This window comes from Ambystoma mexicanum, chromosome 1p, assembly GCF_040938575.1.
Source record: "Ambystoma mexicanum isolate Mex_15411 chromosome 1p, UKY_AmexF1_1, whole genome shotgun sequence".
In the NCBI taxonomy this organism is placed as follows: Eukaryota; Metazoa; Chordata; class Amphibia; order Caudata; family Ambystomatidae; genus Ambystoma; species Ambystoma mexicanum.
The window spans coordinates 1,225,844,670-1,225,864,063 of NC_090921.1; the positions used below are offsets into that span (position 1 = coordinate 1,225,844,670).

The following is a 19,394-nucleotide window of genomic DNA, read 5'->3' on the forward strand; positions in this document are numbered from 1 at the left end:
GTCTATGAAGGTATGGCATGTTTAGGATGTTTTTTATGAGAAGGTGTAATTCAAAACACTATTTCTAATTAACTTAGTATCACAATATGTCACTTATTACATGTGATGTGCCTTTAAGTGGGACTTCCTTTGAATTTAATTTCTAAAATAGGAATATGTCTACTGTGTGGCATCCAACAGTTAAAGCCAATGAGGGTTCTGAGGTTGGATTTTAAAATATTCCACAGAGTGAAATAACCAATTACAGTTAAGACTACCAATAATTGAGGTATGCGAGGCTGTTCACCAATAGAAGTATTCCAAGTCAGAGACACTTTGAGTTTGAATGGGTCACTGTGCTATTTAAGTCCTTACACAAGAGGATAAAAGTGAGAGGAGAAATCAAGATCAGAGGTCTTGAGAGGAGATGACATTAATGAAGACCTACATTCTAGATTACAGAAAAAAGAGATAACTCAAATGCCAGAAACTGATCCCATGTCCAAAAGGCAGGTGGGAGTCCATAGCCTAGCTAATCCAAGGCCTGAAGAAACTAGACCTGCCATTCAGATATGTAAAGAGTCTGAGCTGAGCCCCTCAGTCCTTTTCTCAGCTACATCCTTTTAAAGTAAGTACATTGTAGTATCCAATTGTGATTGAGAAAGCAACTTTTCCCCATCTTGTACTTTGTCATATGTGTGCATCTGAATTGAGCTGCCTCTCAACCTCCTGTTTATTTTTTGACAAATAGAAAATGTACATAATTAATGAGGGTATTGTTGTTCAGACCGTATGTCTGTAAATCACTCTACTAATATGATTATTGAAAAATTGAGGCAATCTCTTCTAATGTAAACGGAAGCTAGAGAACTATCTAAACAATCTAATCAACTGCACAAGTTACTATCTAGCATGTCTATGCCAGAGTATCACATGTGGTATAGATATAAACATTTAATATTGCTTATTACTAGAACAAGATTCAATTTGATCCAAGTAAGATAAATCACTAGTAGAAGGATACACACAGCAATGATTTGTAATGCTGTTTCTGAGGATTTTTTGCATGTCATTTTCTTTTTTCCAGCAGATGCAATCATAAGAAGGTCTATGTTCATCCAGCATTTTCATAATGTAGAATTTAGCCAATGCAACCCTGCTTTAGGATATTTATTGCCTGCTGATTCTCCTTAAGTAGCTGGGAGTTTGCTGACCTACTTGAGATCTGTGCTACCATTGAGATATACTTTAACAAACTTGATAAACATTGCATTTTCAGGCTTTTATAGTATATTCATTCTGATGAAATGTTATATAACTAATTCTTCAGAAAATATTATAATGTAATTTAAGAAAATTTCAGTAATGGACTTAGGGTATGATTGTCTATTTAATTATTGTATTTATAATATTTTATGGTTTCAATGAAATTCGTTTTTATCTATACTAAGCAAACTGTATTGATACTGTGTATGCATTTTCATTTTGATGGATATTTTATCTGAATAAAGTATTTGACTCACTGACCTGACTGACTGATAATATTCCTTTCAGAATTAAAAGAAATTGAAGGGGGTAATAACTTATATGAATTAATATCAATAAATACATTCCCCTATCACTGGAACAAGTATCTGCCAAGCATGTGTAATCTCCATAATGCCACCTGTGAACACATATTAAACGTTAGATTACAAGACCTGCTACTTTCCAAAGAACTTAACCAAATTAATGTTCATAATGAACATATATTTCACACTGTCAAGAGGTGTTGGATGGATGTCTTATTTTATGCAGAATAAAACCTAGCGACATCTCCCATCCAAGGCAACCTACGTATTATGCTGGAGGTACAGTGTAGCCTGCCTGAATAAAATATTGCAAATTTAAAGAACATGCAGATGTTAATTACTCATGGGTAATTCTAATAACCCTTTGGATAAATCCAAATACAAATCCACCCCTGCCTCCGATCCAAAAGTGAAACATCCGTAAATGTGTCCAATATGGTTGAAGCTTGAACATCCCAGAAACGTACCCTTCTATAGTCTGCCCCTTATGTCCTTACCAAATCTATCCAAGTCTTCCACCAGTTTGTTTGTCACCATCCAAAAACTCTGTTAATTTCTAGGTTTTCAAGAGTACCAGTTTCTGATGACTTGGCACAAGTGCAATCAACTGCCCATTTTTCTATAAATCCTCAAGAATGCTCACTCCTTTTTTATTCTACTAGATGGATTATTCTAGCAAATGTCAATAAACCAAGGTTTCCTAAACCAGTGCTTACAACCCATTTTTAACTCTAAGAATAGTCCAAAATGTGAGCCGATCTAATCACACAATTTTCATAATGTAAGAATAAATCTTGACATTACTCCTTGAATCCATTCTTTAAAGCACACTGGTTAATTGAATGTGAATGAAATGTGTCTGCTTGCCCCAAATAGAATTTGCAATCCCTGAGCTAAAGAATTGACTTAAGGGCAGCAGTTCAATATTATAATTTAAAGATGTCCAGCGCCCATACACCTTTCTCCCTCTCTTGTCCACATATGCACAAAATTATGGCACATGTGACATTCTACTAATGAAAGTTGATAATGATTGCAACTTAACAAAGCATATTTCTGAAACTTGAAAAAAATGGACTTGGAAATATCAGTGTATGTACTGATGCTATTTCACCAAATCGACTAAATATAAGTTTGGACCGATTTTGCACATCATTCCTTACCTTCACCTTTCCTTCCCCATATTAAACTTGATAATGTTGTCCCTTCACTGATTTTCAATGGCTCTGAGATGCTGCAGTTCCAAGACACATTTTTGTTTCATCATGATTATAACCTCTGGATATGTATCTATTATCTCATGAATTATTTTCCCTGCTCTGAATTTTATAAGGGAATATAAGGGTGTCTCCATACATCCTTTCTTGCATTTCACATACTCAAACCTCAGAATCCCTCCATCCATTCTGACAAACTCTACCAAGGGTGCATTTGAAGGATAGAGAAGTGTCAGGAAAAGGGGCAATACTGCCTAGTGCCCCTTGAGATGTTTAACCCACAGATGCCTTAGGTATAGTTTTTAGAAAACTAATCATGAGACCTGGAGAAAGGAAGCCTTGAAGCACCCCACCAAAAATCCTCACATGATACTATTAGGCTGTATCTCGATTGACAAACAATAATGACAGGTAGTGGTGGTATCATTTCTGCACTAATTGATCAATCAATACATGTCCTCAGTGTGAATGTTTACTGAAATAAATCTCTTCTATCCAATTGGGGTATACATTCTTGTAACCTCTTTGCACTGCACACACTTTAGCAGGGATACTGGGTGTTACACATTTGGTCTTTTTGGAATACTCACCTCGTTACCTAAAATAATTATTGATTGGCGCCACAATTGTAGGTTCTTGTTCTTCTCTTTGACATATCAAAATACGACTTAGCAGCATACATAACAAATGGTCACTAAATATTGTACGCACCTACCCAGGTGCTCCCTAATTCCTGCTGAGTTTTCCTTTGACAAATTCTTTACCAGTGCCTTTAATTCTTCTGTTTGGAATTCCCTAATCACCTGTTCATGAAGGTCCCCTTGAGACTATAGGCCCAATATCTGATCTTTCACATCCCAATTGACACAAATGCAAATGCACATACATGTTAATCCACTACCTTGCACATCCCTTCAATATCTTTACTCTGTGTGTGAATGCTCCTTGTAATAATAGCCAACTTTCTGTCAATATATCTTGTTCAGATGTTTTCCTTCACTTCCAGTACAATGTACCAACTTTCCCAATAACTGTACTTATTTCTGAGGGTTGTCGCTTCTTGAAATGCATTTTCCAAAATCACTTCTATTTCAGTTCCAAATTTATAGATGCTCTCTGCCAGTTGACCCCATGTGTCCTTTTCCACCTGTCTGCCAACAACATCTTTATATTTTCTTTTCAATACATTCTTCACATCTAAAACCAAAACCATTCTTTGAATCTTTGGGTTTAATCACCCTCTTGTTTTTGGCTAATATAACTTCTGAAAAATTCCTTAAATATTTACCACAATTAAATAACAATCTCTGATATTCATCTGGTAGTGTGCCATGCACACTCTAATTCTCTTAACAAACTCTGGGTCCTCCAATAATCCCTACCAAATATCCATCTCTTCACAACAATACTGAGATATGTCTCTTTCCCTAAATCAACCATTAATAAACAAATGTATTTCATTGAACAGGTTTCCAGCACCCCGTGTGAAACTAACAATAATTCTACTCTTGAATTGATTTGATGTTGTTTCCAATAAAAATGAAAACTCACTCTGCCTTTGTATTTAACTCTCCAATTAACTTCCACATTTAAATCATGCATAATCTGATCAGTTAAAATCAGTCTATGTTCATTTAAAATTATGTATATAACCCTGTGCTATTATGGATAATCCCACCATATTTTCATATCATATTACATTAAAGTACCCTCATGATCATCATGGAACTGGGAAGGTTTCAAGTTTTAAATGGACTTCACTTAAGCGCCTTCATCATGCTGGGACATATAAAGATAATTTTTATTTATTGTGCATTAGTTAGGTGCTTATACAACTAGTATATTTTGTTTCAAAGTGCCCATATGGCGTGAACAAGGGACTGAAAACTATTTATACACTGGACGATAAAGACTCACCTACTAGGCCTTGTGAGCATTCAGAGCGTGCAAGTGCAAAGAAAGAAGAGGGAAGAGGGAATGGAGGGTACGTGCTGGAGTGACTGTGCTGTGGGTGACCAGTGTAAGTGCTCAGTGTAGTAAGTGCTAGGAAGCGTTGAGATGCAATAAGCAGGTAAGTGCAGGCCTACAATGGCATGGGCCAGTGGGTACCAAGGCACATGCTATCTGTAGGGAGAGGCTGAGGCAATTGAGTGCGGGGAGGCCAGGGCCCCAAAGGACAATAAGGGCCCTGGTCACCTATAACAGAAACTGTAGGATTAGCAGAGAAGGGTAGAGGGGAAGGAGGAGGTGAAAAGGAAAGTCTTGAGGAGCTTCCAGAGTTTAAGGAGGTTCGGCGCAAGATCAAGATGAAGAGGAAGGGGGAGGCTGTTCCATAAGAGGGAGCCAGCTGAAGAAAGAGATTGGCCTCTGGCACTCTGTTGAGAAAAACGCTTTACAAACAGCGAGTTGGTACCAGACAAATGTAGAGGTCTGGAGGGAGAGTATTTAGATAGTTAGTATGGAGCAAGTTGCAGATAGCGTGGTCCCCGGCCCCAGATAGCTTTATGGATGATAAAGAGGGATTTGAATTTAATCCGTGCAGTAACCGGGAGCCATTGAAGAGGTTTTATGAGAGGGCACATTCAGTCCCTGGGCTTGAGGCCAAGGATAATTCTTGCTGTCCTATTCTGGATTAGGTGGAGGGGTCGAAGAGAGGAAGAGGGTGCATTCAAGAGAAGACTATTGCAGTAGTCAAGCCTAGAGAGACCCAGAGCTCGGGTAGCATTGAGCTTCTGGTGGAAAGTGAGAAAAGGGAGAACTCCTTTGAGAAGAAAGAGTTGAAAGTGGAACTTCTTGGCGATGTCCTGAATGTGAGGAAAGAAGGAGAGGCGTCGAAGATGACTCCAAGTTTTTGGCTTCAAATGAAGGAGCGGGGGGAGAGCCCATAGAGGATGGCCAGAGTGAGAAGAAAGAGGGAGCAGGGGTCCCTATAATAAGGATCTTAGTCTTGCTGGAATTGAAGCATAGATCATTGGAAGTGCACCAAGACTGGATGGCAGATAGGCACTCCGGGATGATGGAAGAAGTAAGAGTGTCAGCGGGGAGTTTGAAGAAACGTTGTGTGTCATCTGCATAGCACAGGAGAGAAGGTGGAAATGAGGAGTGCCATTGGAACACAGTCATTGTTAATGATCCAAGAGGAGAGGTTGGAGCCCTGGGGGACACCACAGGTGGAGAAAGAGGTGGGTGAGGTGAAGGTTCCCAGAATAACCTAGGATGGATGGTCACTTAGGAAGGAGGTAAGCCGGTCCAGTGTCCGCTCTGAGATACCCAGGGTATCATTGACCCGTTTTATGTGGATGGAATGGTTCACTGTGTCAAAAGTAGAGGAGAGATCAAGTAGAATGAGGACAGCAGGAGAGTTAGAGTCCAGAGATGCAAGCAGTTCTTCATGGATGTTCAGAAGAGCAGTTTCCGTTCCTCTGGATGCTCGGAATCCAGATTGATTGTCGTGGAGAGTTAGGTATGACAAGTACGTTGGTGGAAGGCCAGATTCTCCAGGAGTTTCTCAAAGAAGGGGGCGATAGAGATAGGGAGGTAGGGGGCTGGGCAGGTGGGGGCTTCTGGAGGTTTTTTAAGAAGAGGGTGCACAAGGTAGTGCCTGAGGGAGCAGAGGAAAGATCCAGTGGCAAAGAAGTGGTTGCAGAAATCAGCAAGTGCAGGGCCAAGAGAGCCAATGTTGTCCTTAATGGTGCTGGAGGAGCAGGGGGAACCTTCATGGAGTGGACAACTGTGGTGACCTCATCAGATGTGACAGAGGGGAAGGAGGAGAGAGAGGAGGAACGAGGGTGGGAGGCCATGGGAGGCAATGGAATGGGAATGTTATCATATACCTTCTACTGCCCTAGCTATATAATAATAACATAAGAGTCAATAACCTAACATGGTTTTCCTTCCTAGCTACCCTTTTGTGTGAAGACCTTGTTTCAGTATGGGTACCTGTATCACATGGTCATTCACACAACGGACCTCTAATTCACTCACACCTACAATCCAAAACGGCCTGTTCTGCTCACTGGTCAAATGCATCTCTGATGACTGTAACACAGCTACTTTATGTTTACTTATATGTACTGTCAGATAAGCCATCCGCAACGCACTTTTCATTACACTAAAATGCAATATAATCACCTCTCTACGCAACTTCTTATAATTTCCAATCTTCTAAATGGTCAATGTTCTCATCATCTCTACTTGCCCCCTTTTCAGTATTTTACACTTCCAAATCATCAAATGCTGGTCTTCTCTGTTCTGCTCCCTACCCTCCATACCCTACTCCTCTTCACCAAATCCAACAACCCTTTCTTTTCACAACTGCCAGAGTAACCCCCTGTGTGCCTCTATGCTGCATTCCTTTATAAATCTACAAATCTCTTAAGCTCTACCACTTCTGTCTCCTGATATGATATGATAGATATGATGAGGGAGTTATAACGCGCCTATGCACAAGTGTTTCTAGGTGCAACCAGACAAGGACAGGCAAACAAAGGGAGGACAAAATAAGAATCTATATAGGCTTTGTTTCATTCAGGTTGTGCAAGTGTGGGGAAGAAGGAAGGGAAGAAGTGCCAGGGGGCGAGGAAGGGGGAAGTGCAGTTAACACACAAGTGCATCCAGCTGGTGGCTCATAAGTGCAGAGAGAAGCGAGTGTAGGGCTGCAGGTACTGACCCTTATGTGCTGCGGAGCCCAGAGGCAGTGCAAGGGCAACTGGACATGCAGGAGCCTGGGCCCGAGTTCAGAGGGTGACCACTGTGCGGAGTAGTCATGTGCATCAGCAGGGGAGAGGAAGAGAGAAAGCAGACGTGAAAAGGAAGGTCTTGGGTTGCTTCCGGAACCATAGGTGGTTCTGCTCAAGTTTGAGAGAGGCAGGGAGGCTGTTCCAGAGGGAGGCCCCAGCTGAGGCAGTAGACGTGCCCCCAACTCTCTGCTTGGAGAAGCGTCTGACTCTCAGAGAGTTGGAGGTTCATGAGCAGAGAGATCCAAAAGGAAGATGATTTTGGAAGTGAAAGTTGGAGGTAGAGAGGTCCCAGGCCCCAGAAAGCCTTGTGGACAATGCAGAAGGTCTTGAGATTGATACTTGCAGCCACGGGGAGCCAGTGAAGAGCTTTCAGAACTGGAGAGTACGATTCCTGGGCTTCAGGCCAAGGACAAGTTTCGCAGTCCTGTTCTGGATAAGTCGTAAAGGTCAAAGAGTAGAGGCAGGAATATTTAGAAATAGCCTGTTGCAATAGTTCAGAATAGAGAGGACCAGAGTTCTGGAGACAGCAAGCTTCTGGGGGAAAGTGAGAAAAGAATGAATACCTCTGCGGAGGTGCAGCTGATAGTTTGACTTCTTAGATATGTCAGAGATGGGAAGAGAGAAGGAGAGTGTGGAGTCGAAGATGACACCAAGGTTCTTAGCCTCACAGGAAGGAGCAGGAAGAGAGCCGAGAGTGGGCAGCCAGAGAGAGAAGAAGGGGGGGATGGGCTGTCCCATTGAGGAGGATCTAGGTTTTACTGGTATTAAGAAAGAGATAATTGGTGGCACACGATTACTAAATTGTGGCCGGAGAGTCTAGTATGGTAGAAGGAGCAGAGGTGGATGACGGGAGCCTGAAAGAAAGCTAATTGTCATCCGCATTACATTGAAAATTGGAGCAGAAAGTAGCGATGTGGTGGGCAAGAGGTGTCAGGTAATGGTTGAAGAGCCAGGGAGAGAAGTTAGACCCCTGGGGAACACCACAAGTAGAGAGAGAGATAGAAGAGAGGAAAGGCCCCAGTTGGATCTGAGAGGGTCGGTCGGTGAGAAAGGAGGTCAACCAGGCCAGGGCTGATCAGTAAATACCCTCCTAAAAAAACCAAGGTTTTTTAATAATCAAAAAATGTTTATATGCATATTTTACACCCTTTGAAATACCTACTTCACTTACTCTTAAGTAGAGGATTTACTTCCTCATGCTTCCCCAGTCGCTGTGTTTTGGCTGGTTAAACAAACCTGACCATATTATTTTGCTTTCTCACATGATCAACATCCGATTACTCCTAAACCCAGAAAAGCAGACTTTGGTAGCTTAACAATGTACTTCCTGGTCCACAACCATACACTCCTTCCTGTAAGCCAAATGCTCTTAAGTGGCAGAGCCTACTGTCCTCATGTCTCTCCTTTTTCAGGAAAATTAGAATGTCCAGATACTTAAGCCCAATATAGTTGCTCTTCCTTTACTGTTCAACCAACAAAACTTCTCACTCTCTTGTCCAACAGTAGTTTGCATCTTTTTCTTGACCTTAAGGGCTTGGGACATTTAGTTATACTTTTTGATGACTTATAATCTTAGAAACTCCACCAGAACCACCAGCCTTGCCTGAGGAACATGCCTATCCTCTGTTATTCCTTGTCTCTTCTTCACCGTCATGTATCTCTCCAAAGTGCTTGCCTTTCTCGACTTTATGAGGGGAAATCTCCACCGTGATTTGTGCAAATGCCACAGAAAACATGGAAACCTATACCATGATACCATTTCAAAATCAACCCATCTCATCCCAATGCACCCTACCATGCCGAGGGCCATACTGTAACTAAATTCAGAGAAATGCAACGAGCGAGCAAATGGCCATTCTACCGAGCTAGCCTTCATCTTCCCCCTATGTTACTGTACAACTATCAAATAAACTTTGAATTAGTTAATGCACACTCTGTCTTTCCTTAACTTTGCCTGTCACAACAAAGTATAATACACAGGGGCAGCCAATGGAAGAAACCCTGGTTAATCATTATTTTATTGTCAATTGGAATTAGTTGACTGCTAGCTGCATTTTGGGGGTTTTAAGTGGAGAAAAACTAATTTGAAGGGAAATGATACTTAATCTAAGTTGTATTTATCTCTACAACAGACAAAGCTTTTTACCTATAAATTAACAAAAAAAAGATTTGCTATTCTTATTACAGAAATGCTGCACTATTGGACCCCAAACCGTTTGCTTTTGTTTTTGAATCGGTCCTGGCTTTTTACAAGGATAAAGCCTTTAGCTTAACTCCCTGTGCCTTTTGCTCATTTTGTTATGGAAAACCGATCAGTCCTTCAGACTATCAGTACTGGGAAACTAGGTTTGCTTTTTGTCTTTTGCATTTCTGTTACTTTTTATCATTGCACATTGCACCTTACAATGCAGTGCATTGGGGATATTTTTGTATCACCCTAGCTTTTTACACTTGTCATTTTTTGTTACTTTTTATGTGTCTAAAAACAAGATTGTGACAGCTGTTGCATTTTTACTATTTTTGTAATCCTTTTAATGTATACATTTGCGTTTACTGCGTTTGGCTATTGGATGTGGCTAGTGCCCTAAAATGGCAGTGCCACGAGATTGTTCTCTTGTTCTTCAGCCATATTGTTGCTTGGCCTTCTTCCTGCCTTTCCAGGTCAGGAAATCCCTTATAAGGTCATGCATTCACCCGAGAAAGCTGCTGCTTTTGTGGGCTGCCAATAGCCTGATGTCTGTGGACCCAGGATGTGGGTGGGACTGTCTGGTCCCACTTCACATCTGGGGTGCCAGAGAGTCTAGATGTGGGGCATAAGGGAAACCAACAGTGGTCCCTCATTGGGCCACTGTTGATTGTTTAAATGGGTGCAGATCCTTGCCATTGGTGGACTGGGGCCTTCTCCAGCCTGAATTTTGGAAAAGAGGAGGGCTCCTGCAGCCATTTTTTCAGATCAGTGTTGTAGCCAAATATCCTGTGTAGATGAGTAGCCAACTGATGACCAATGGTAGACTCCTAAAGAGGCCTGGCATCCCTTCTTGCATTTGGCCTGGTGAAGCTGGAAAACCTGTTCTGCAAAGGCCCTGTGTGTGCTTCAACCCTTGAACTGGTGTGGCCAACCAGTCTGGTTGTGTTCTCAAGGATCTAGCCATCGTGAGCCTTCGGAAGTTTACCTGGACCACCCGGTGGACTGACCTACTCTCCAATTGGCTACCTTGCCAGAATGGTCACTGTTCGGCGTTTTCACCAGCTCCTCTCGCAAGTCGCCTCCTCTGTGAATTTCAGAATCCCCGCATTCAGGGATCCATGACTGGATAGACACCTGCTGTTGTCATTGTACGGTACCATGACTGTACATCACTTTTCTGTGTCCTATGAGGTGTACAGAAGAGGCTCAAGTGGTGAATCTTGCATTTCATTTTCACCAGGGTTTGCATCATGCATCAGCAGCCGACCAGAGAAGTCAGAGGACCTGCATCCCGTAAGAATCCTGTGCCGGAACAAACGGAGGGGATACCGACCTTCAGCAACCCACCGGGTGGGGGGGTGAGTACTTGCAAAGCATTCAACAGACCCGCTCTTCCCTTTGATAAACCTTACAATAAACCTGAGGTTCCTTCCATTCCATCGCTTTTTGATAATCTCTACTAAAAGCATCTGTACCTGAAAGAGGGAAACACATTTTTACATACCAGTAACTTTGCTGCATATCTTTTCTTGAACATGAAATGAGTACTTTCCACCACCCTAAGCGCTTTCAAGTGAGGTGAATCCCCTATGAGACAGTGTAGTGTATAAAGGGGGAGAGAACCGCACTATGAAACTCGATGCAAAAGTAATATAACGAGAACGCAGATGAATGGCATTAGGAGACACATAGAAAGAAATGCCATTTTGTAGTTATGATGAAAGCACAGGCTTGCATGACTACCCTACACCAACCAAGCTCCATGGTAAGACTTCACTAGGCCCAACATCATAAAGGCAGAATGAACCTGCACCGCCAGTTCTCCCGGAAGTCCACTTCCCCCATCTCCCTTCACTGTTACAAACATTTAGTATATTTTAGAGGAATGCACCCTGCAAGAGCGTGAGATAACACCAGGCTCCATGCAGTGTCCATTCATCACCACTAAGCTGCCAGCAGGCTTCTAACCCCCACCCAGCCAGCCCAAAGCCAACCCCACACCACTGACCTGATCCCCACACCACCCCTGCATTCCATGATAAGCTAGCGACCCTCCTGTCCTAGCACAAATCAAGTGTATATAAAAGATCTAAGCATACGTGACTGTTTCAACCCTCAGCATGAAATACGTCCTTTATAACACAAGGTACAGGGAGGGATACATTATAGATCAAACCCCGGGTGGAGACCTTGGGTGTAAGAAGAGCGGTATCAAGGAAGCCCAGAATGTGTGGGTCAGTGTGACTCTTTTCATCCTGCCTTCCCCCTGGCACCAAACCCGAGCCGCCCAGGTGCATGCCACAGTGATATAGTAGTAGGCTTAGTGCGCTAGTTTAGATCTAAAATGTATTTCATGAGTGACCTGACCTTCACTAGACAAAAAGATGAGCCCAGCTGACCCATGTGGAGCATGACAGATGGCGGAAGAACCAACCAATTGTAGGATGGCATCCCACATGGAGCAGAATTATGTATACTGTCCACCCAATGAAATGTGGTAGTCTAGACCCTATACGTGATGTCATCTGTAACAATTTGATCCCTTATAACACACTGTCATGTCTTCTGGTGTCAGAACGTTCTCGAGCAGCAGAGTCCTTTGCTGATATTTTTTTTTCTGTACTATTAAAACCTTGTTATCCTTGCCAGCTATCTCCTGGCTTATTTATCTAGAGGGTTGTATTTACTCTGTAGTGTGCGTCAACAGGGTCATTTATTCACCTGCTCCTGACACATCCTGGGAAGAAGGTTTGTGACTTTTGAGCACAAGGCCCCACTCTTCTTAGGGATTGGACCTCTGAAGCTAGGGCATATTTCTTGCGATTTTATTCCATCTTGCTGCATCATTCTTTTACAGATTAAGTCATTAAATGCATTATTAAGAAGGTGAATGTATATATATATATATGTCTGAGTGTTGTGTGACATTAGGATCTGATTGTTTCATTTCACAGTATGTTAGGGCCTAGAATATGTATGGTGTTTTTGTATTTAGCTGTCTAGATTCAATTATTGTGTACTTCACTGTGTGTACTCATTGTGGACTCTCACTCTCCTTAGAAATACCTTGACTCCTCTCCATCACAACTTTGATTGGCTTTGGCTAACCTCTCAAAGTTTCCCCATTCACCATAACAAGGGCAGCCTCCTAGAATCTGCCCATCAGGTGATATTCTAGAAATCCATTTTAACACTCCTTATTCTAACTACGATGGTTCGAATCCCAGCAATGTGTCATAGTTTGAAGCAATGCAAACATTCTAAAATAAATGTAGTGTGCAAATGGCTTTCCCTGGATTTGGGAGATGGATCCAGGGAGAAATGCTTTGCTGAATCCCTGTCCGGAAAGATCTGGCCTAATGCCAGCACTGCATTCAATCATAAAATACATTGTAGTGCACATGACTGGTATTCACAGAATGAACAGTTTCAAACAACAGTACTTTTATTGACTTACTTGTGCTTTCAGTTTTTATGACAATAGGGCCACCACTCACAACCCGGGATTTGTCTACATTTTGTGTTACTATAGGCTTTGGTGAACATCCCTGTGGAAACACAAACCCAGGTGTCAAATTAGCCATGAGTGTCAAATAATACTGAGCAGGCAGGAAACAACAACGCTTTGCAAAAGAGGGGTGAAACCAAAGGGTGGGGGGAGACATCTGTAATCTTAATGTAATAATGTTGATCAAAAAAACTTTTGCATAGTGCAACCAAAATTATTCTACCTAGGAAATCTGGGACTTGATAGTTCAGCAGTAGATGGACTGGGAGAAACTGCAGAGGAAGGTTGTTTTGATCATGTATGGGCCCACATCACTCCAGGGACATCAGGCATCCACACGTATGTGCCACCATCTCTTGTCCTTGCAGTCAACCAGACTGGATAGGAACCCATGCAGTCCACTGCAGGGGCTTTTGATTATTCAGAGGGAGTGAATGCAAGTGCAGCAAAAGGGAAATATATCGGTATCAGGTAATATTATCCCCGTACATATGGAAGCCATACATAATGTCACCGGGACAAGGTCATGTTGACATCATATATGGTGACTATGTATATGGGATAGAGAGGAGTGGGGGCTGCAGGGGGGACCCCGGTTGCCTTGAAGAAAGAAAAAGGTTCAATGTAATAATGTCCTTGGAACCAATATATCCTGGCTTTTGACAACAATCAGAGAACTTCACTATCGGCTTATTTACTGACGTGCAAACAAGTGTTGATAGCTCAAATGCATCCCCGAAAAGGTGCTGGAAAATGTATTTGCCCTCTGCTGCAGGGTAATGAGATTTGAAGTGAAGGAAAGTAAAAAACAAAACAACCAATCATAGGGAGGGAAGAGTCCAACTTCAGTTACTGTGCATAGAAGTACAACCCCACTCTTGTTGTTACAGACAACTATTTGATGCAAATTATTGATATCAGTTTCACTTTCTTTCAAACAGACAAGATGACATAATGGGATCAGGTCATAGTTCCGTATTACATCACTCCTTATTTAAAAGCACATCCTTTGATACTTACCGAAGTGCATGGACCCTCCTGGATGTCACATAAACCAACCTGGCAGTGCAGGAACAGATTACTAGTGCTACTGTTTATGCCCAGAAGAGCAACATAAAACCTTGCTCTGTTGGAGACCCCATCTTCCTGAATCACCAGTGTCCCATCTTGAGGTACTGGGCACCTGTAATTCAAGAAAGGGAATTCATCATGGATATTACTGGACAGATTATACAAGTACAGCTATGGGCCAGGCTACTATTTCATACACATCTGGTCTAAAATTCAGCAATATACAGTGAGGAGGGGGTTTACCGACTGGTAAGGGACCTTGGGCCGGCCATGGGCTGTTCCCAGCTGGTAATGCACCCCACGTGGGTTATTTGGTGCTATTAGCATCCCTGACAATTGAGCCGAGGTGCTACCAGTTATTTCTATTGTAAGGGACTTCGGATTCATGCTGATCGCCGCCCTGTAAATAAACTAGAAACAAAGAGAGCTGCCTGGGACATATAAATGGAGCTCCTTTTCTATGTCCATGGCAGCTGCTGTGACTGAAGGGCGTGAGGGTGTGAGGGTAATGGGAGTTGGTTGGTGAAGGGTGAGGGCCAGAGGCATTTCTAGGGGGGACTAAGGGGGCTATAGCGCCTGGTCTTTTGGTTGTAGCCCTGGATAGAATCTCAGGAGCTACAGCCAAAAGGCTAGCTAGCCCCCAGTCCCAAAAGTTCCGACATTAGCAGAGCCCAAGATCTTTTCCGGACCTAGCAACACCCCTTAGGGCTTAGGGTAACTGATTGATTGGACCCTCTTCCACAGGTGCTAATCGAGCTTATAATTCTTTAGTAGCCTTGCTTGGAATTCTCCCCCCCCATGACAAGGGCAGAATACTTGACTGGGTGGCTGACCACAACTGCCTAACATCACTGACATCTCACCACTAGCCTGGACTGACCACCACCTGGTATCGTTCTTTCTGTCCACCACCAGACCTCCTCCTACACAGTCCATTAGGGCCCCACCTACACTCACGAGAAAGAAAAAGAGCATCACGGTGGAGAGACTTATCCCCAATCTACTCCCCGCTCAACTCACTCCCTGACAACCTGGATCCTGAGACCTTGGTTGAGGAATATAATAAAAACATGTCCACCTCCCTGGACCTAATCGCCCCTCTCAAACTCAGGCCAAGTAAGCCCAAAACACACCTGAATAATTGGTATACACCATTCCTCAAAAACCTAAGACAGCAAAAAAGAAATTGTGAAACTATCTGGAAAAGAGTCCCATCAGTAGCCAATAAAATCAAATTCACCAAACTAGCGGCCCTGTATAAAAAAGAAATTATACTAGCAAAACGTACCTCCTTTGACTCCTGTATCACCCAAGCCAGTTCAAACACAAAGGAACTATTCTCTATTCTGAAAGAAATAGAAACCCCCATAGCACCACCAGACACCTGCATTAAAGACAAGAACTGGTGCACCGACATCCAAAATGCCTTAGCCAACAGAATCGCCACATTACAAAACAAAATATCCTGTAAAAAAGCATCCTTAAACAACCTGCCTTGTCCAAGCCACCTGAGAAGCAGACCACGATTCAATTTTAACAAAGTGACCACACCCGAAGTTGAAAAAATCATCTTGTCATTGAAGCCCTCTAACTGCCAGGGAGACTTATGTCCAGCACAGCTCATAAAAGACGCTGCCCGTGACCTCTCCCCATTTATCACAAAGCTAATCAATGCCTCCTTCTCCACTGGGTCCATCCCTACCAACCTAAAACAATCTTGGGTATTACCTTTACTAAAAAAACCTACTCTGGACCCAGCTACCCCCACTAATTACGGACCCATAAGAACGGTACCATTCCTCCTGAAAATCCTGGACAAGGTCGCCTATGTTCAAATACAGAAGCACCTGGAAGAACACCACCTGTTAGGAGCCAGACAATCAGGCTTCCGACCCCAACATGGGACTGAGACAGCTCTCATCGACCTTAAAACACAGATCGACCTGCTTAGAGACAATGGCCAAGCAGCATTACTCCTCCTCCTCGACCTCTCTGCAGCATTTGACCTGGTCGACCACTCGGTCCTTTGTACTCACCTACACACGGCCGCCTACTTCTCCCCCGAGGCCATTACATGGATTAGATCTTTCCTCGATGGCAGAACCATGAGGGTTTTTTCACCTACAGATGCTGCAGACCAATACCCATCACCTGTGGTGTACCTCAGGGCTCTTGTGTGTCCCCTACACTGTACAACATATTTACCAAGCCCCTTTTCGATGATCTGGATCATCTCGGTATCACCTACACTAACTATGCAGATGATACCCAGATCCTCCTTCCGCTTTCTGGAGATTATGGAAAGGATTTGGCCTTGGTGAATAGGGTTTACATCATCATCCAGGCATGGATGGCCACTCACGGTCTATGCCTGAATGATGATAAAACTGAACTCATCACCTTGGGTACCACTGCCAGCCTAAAGAAACTAAGTCCAGCTTACTCATCCTTCATAATTGTTGGCAACACCATCAGAGTGGGACATGAAGTCAAAACATTAGGCTTCTACCTGGACTCCAACTTCTCCTTTAACAGACAGGTGAATTCAATAGCCTCCTCCACGGCCTACACGTGTAAATTGATCCGTACAGCCAAACCTTTTCTATCCGTCACCAGCTGCCTGACCCTGGCCAGAGCCCTCATACTATCCCGCTTAGACTACTGTAACGCCCTTTATCTTGGGTCCTCTAAAGCCACTACTAGCAAGCTACAAACGCTCTAGAACAATGACTCAGAGCGGCCCTGGGCATCTCAAGAAGAGACCACATCACAGCACACAGCCAGCAGAACAACTGGACCCCTATCTTAGACAAAATCTCCCTAAAAACTGCTTCACTAACCCATAAGTCCCTCAATAACGCGGCCCCCATCTACCTGATCGACAGATTTCACAGACTGACATCCTTGAGACCGACAAGGACAGCATACAGAGATTACCTCTCTGTCCCTAACTTCAAACGCTCCACCATAGGAGGTAATAGTTTCCCAGTAAAAGCAGCTAAACTGTGGAACTCCTTACTACCCACTCTCAGAATGGACTTACCCTACCAAAACTTCTGTTCCAAGATGATTTCTTGGCTGAAGACAGCCTCTGTCTAAAACACACTGGGCCAGGCTCCGCCTCTCCCTTTTGCCACTTGGACATACCGGACGCACATCTGTTAACTGTATATATGTATATATTCCTTGCTTTCCTTCTTTATTATTGTGTATATGCCATGTATATGCCATGTTTATATTTTATTGTCTGTAACTAAGTTTCGCAAATTCTTGTATCTGCTGCGCCCTGTTACCCTAGGGTATTCCGTCGCATTACAAATAATACACAAACAAACAAACCAAACATCGAAAATGTATAGGTGCCTAAAGACATGCTTTTTAAATGTTTGGTAGAAAAGCCTTGCACAACAGCATCTCAAGGAGCTTGTCAAGATGACGCTAATCATGGAAAAATAAGGCCTCCCTCTCTCTCTCTCAATTTCTCTCTCTCTCTCTCTCTCTCTCTCTCTCTCTCTCTCTACCTCTCTCTCTCTCTCTCTCTCTCTCTCTCTTTCAAGTCTCCAGCAACTTTCTACATAGAACTTGGGGAAGAGAATTGAGGCTCTGCATATACAAATTGTCTTCATCCCATAGAGATTGATTTGATAGTAAGAGAGTCAATCAACTTCTTTTCATGTCAAATATTTAATTACATCACCTGTAGAATAGGCCTGCAAAATGCAGCTGTACATATGTTTTGGACTATGACTCCCATGATCCCTAATCATTGACTATGTTGGCTAGGGCAGATGGGAGTTGTAGTCTAAAATCTATGGAGAAGCAAAGGTTGCAGACTCCTGTTCTAAAGGGAAGGGACATGGAAAGTAGCGTGACATTGATGATGCAAGAAGCAAGTTCATGGATTAAAATATGTATGAAATGAAGTGCAGGTAGGTTGATAGTGCACTTACAATTAAATCACATTTTTATTTAAATTTGAAGTAGCACTTTGGTATATCTTCAAACCAATGTTCCCACTTTGATTCCGGGCAAAGATTACTATTTGGTTCAATTAGTGCATTTAATACTAAAAGCTACAACACCTTCTCTGGGCTCAAATACCTGAAATGCCAGAATGTATGTTTGCATCTATGCCACTGCAAGTCCTATTGCCAGTGCCATCTCCAGACATTTAGAGGAGAGTGGGCTTGTTAGTAGGCGTTTATATTTTCTTTGAGCTCAATTTACATTTATGAGGTTCAGATAAGGACCATGCACGCGTGCAGCCCCTGCCTATCACCAGCCCTCTCTCCCCTCTTGTGTGCTGCACCACAACGTGGTGATTGTGTCCATAGCACCAATCTTTTCTGCTGTGGCCCTTCCTTTATCCGGCAAATCTGCTCAGTCTCCTTACCCCAACGAGAATCACACGCAACCCTGCTCGCTCCCACACCTACCTGTCTTGGCTCCACTTCTCCACCCCTACTCTTCCAACCCTTTTGCAAACCACTGCAAAAACCCATTTTGCTTTCAGTTATACCCAGCAAAGTTTAGTATTTAGACTTTGACACATAATTGCTCTTTCTGGATAAGATGGGCAGTGTGTATAGCTGAAGTCTGAATTCACTGAGCACGGAAAAAAATACCCTTTTATCTTGCACATAACAATGTGCTGCATTTTTTTTTCCATGAAGATTTGGTGTCTGGCCGGGGTGCAGAAGCCCTGAATTTTTACTTTTATTGATAATAAAATGATGGAGATCATTCTATCCCAGAAAGGGTCGCCTGCTAACGATTCCACCTTTCAGCAAATTCAATGGCAAACACATACTATACACTTTTGCCCTGCTGCATTAGTATCATATCTGCAGTGCCTACTCTCTAGTGGCGGAGTGCACGTTCAGCAGTCACAGGTGCCATCTTAACAGCTGCAGTGACAGCCAAGTCATTCAGCTTATAGGCTGCATTTGAGATACGTACTTCCCTTCCCAAAGTACATCATTAAAAGAAGGTACCATCCTGGGGGCAGTTATAATATTTAAATATAAGCCATACCTGAGTTTGGGATATAGTGCTTGCATTTCATATGATTATTAAAGCCACACCTGATTCTGTATCATGCACGTGTCAACACTCTGAGCA

The 19,394-nt window shown here is 42.9% G+C and overlaps 1 protein-coding gene across 1 annotated transcript in view; it reads right to left on the reverse strand.

Annotated features, from left to right (window-relative positions):
- Positions 1-19,394, reverse strand: part of LOC138452295 (mucin-19-like) — a 127,445-nt gene that overhangs the window by 17,830 nt on the left and 90,221 nt on the right. The window contains exons 9-10 of the mRNA XM_069604962.1: positions 14,223-14,385; positions 13,152-13,242 (exon numbers count right to left, since the gene is read on the reverse strand). Coding sequence (XP_069461063.1) covers positions 13,152-13,242; positions 14,223-14,385 — 254 coding nt within the window. The remainder of the gene's footprint in view (positions 1-13,151; positions 13,243-14,222; positions 14,386-19,394) is intronic.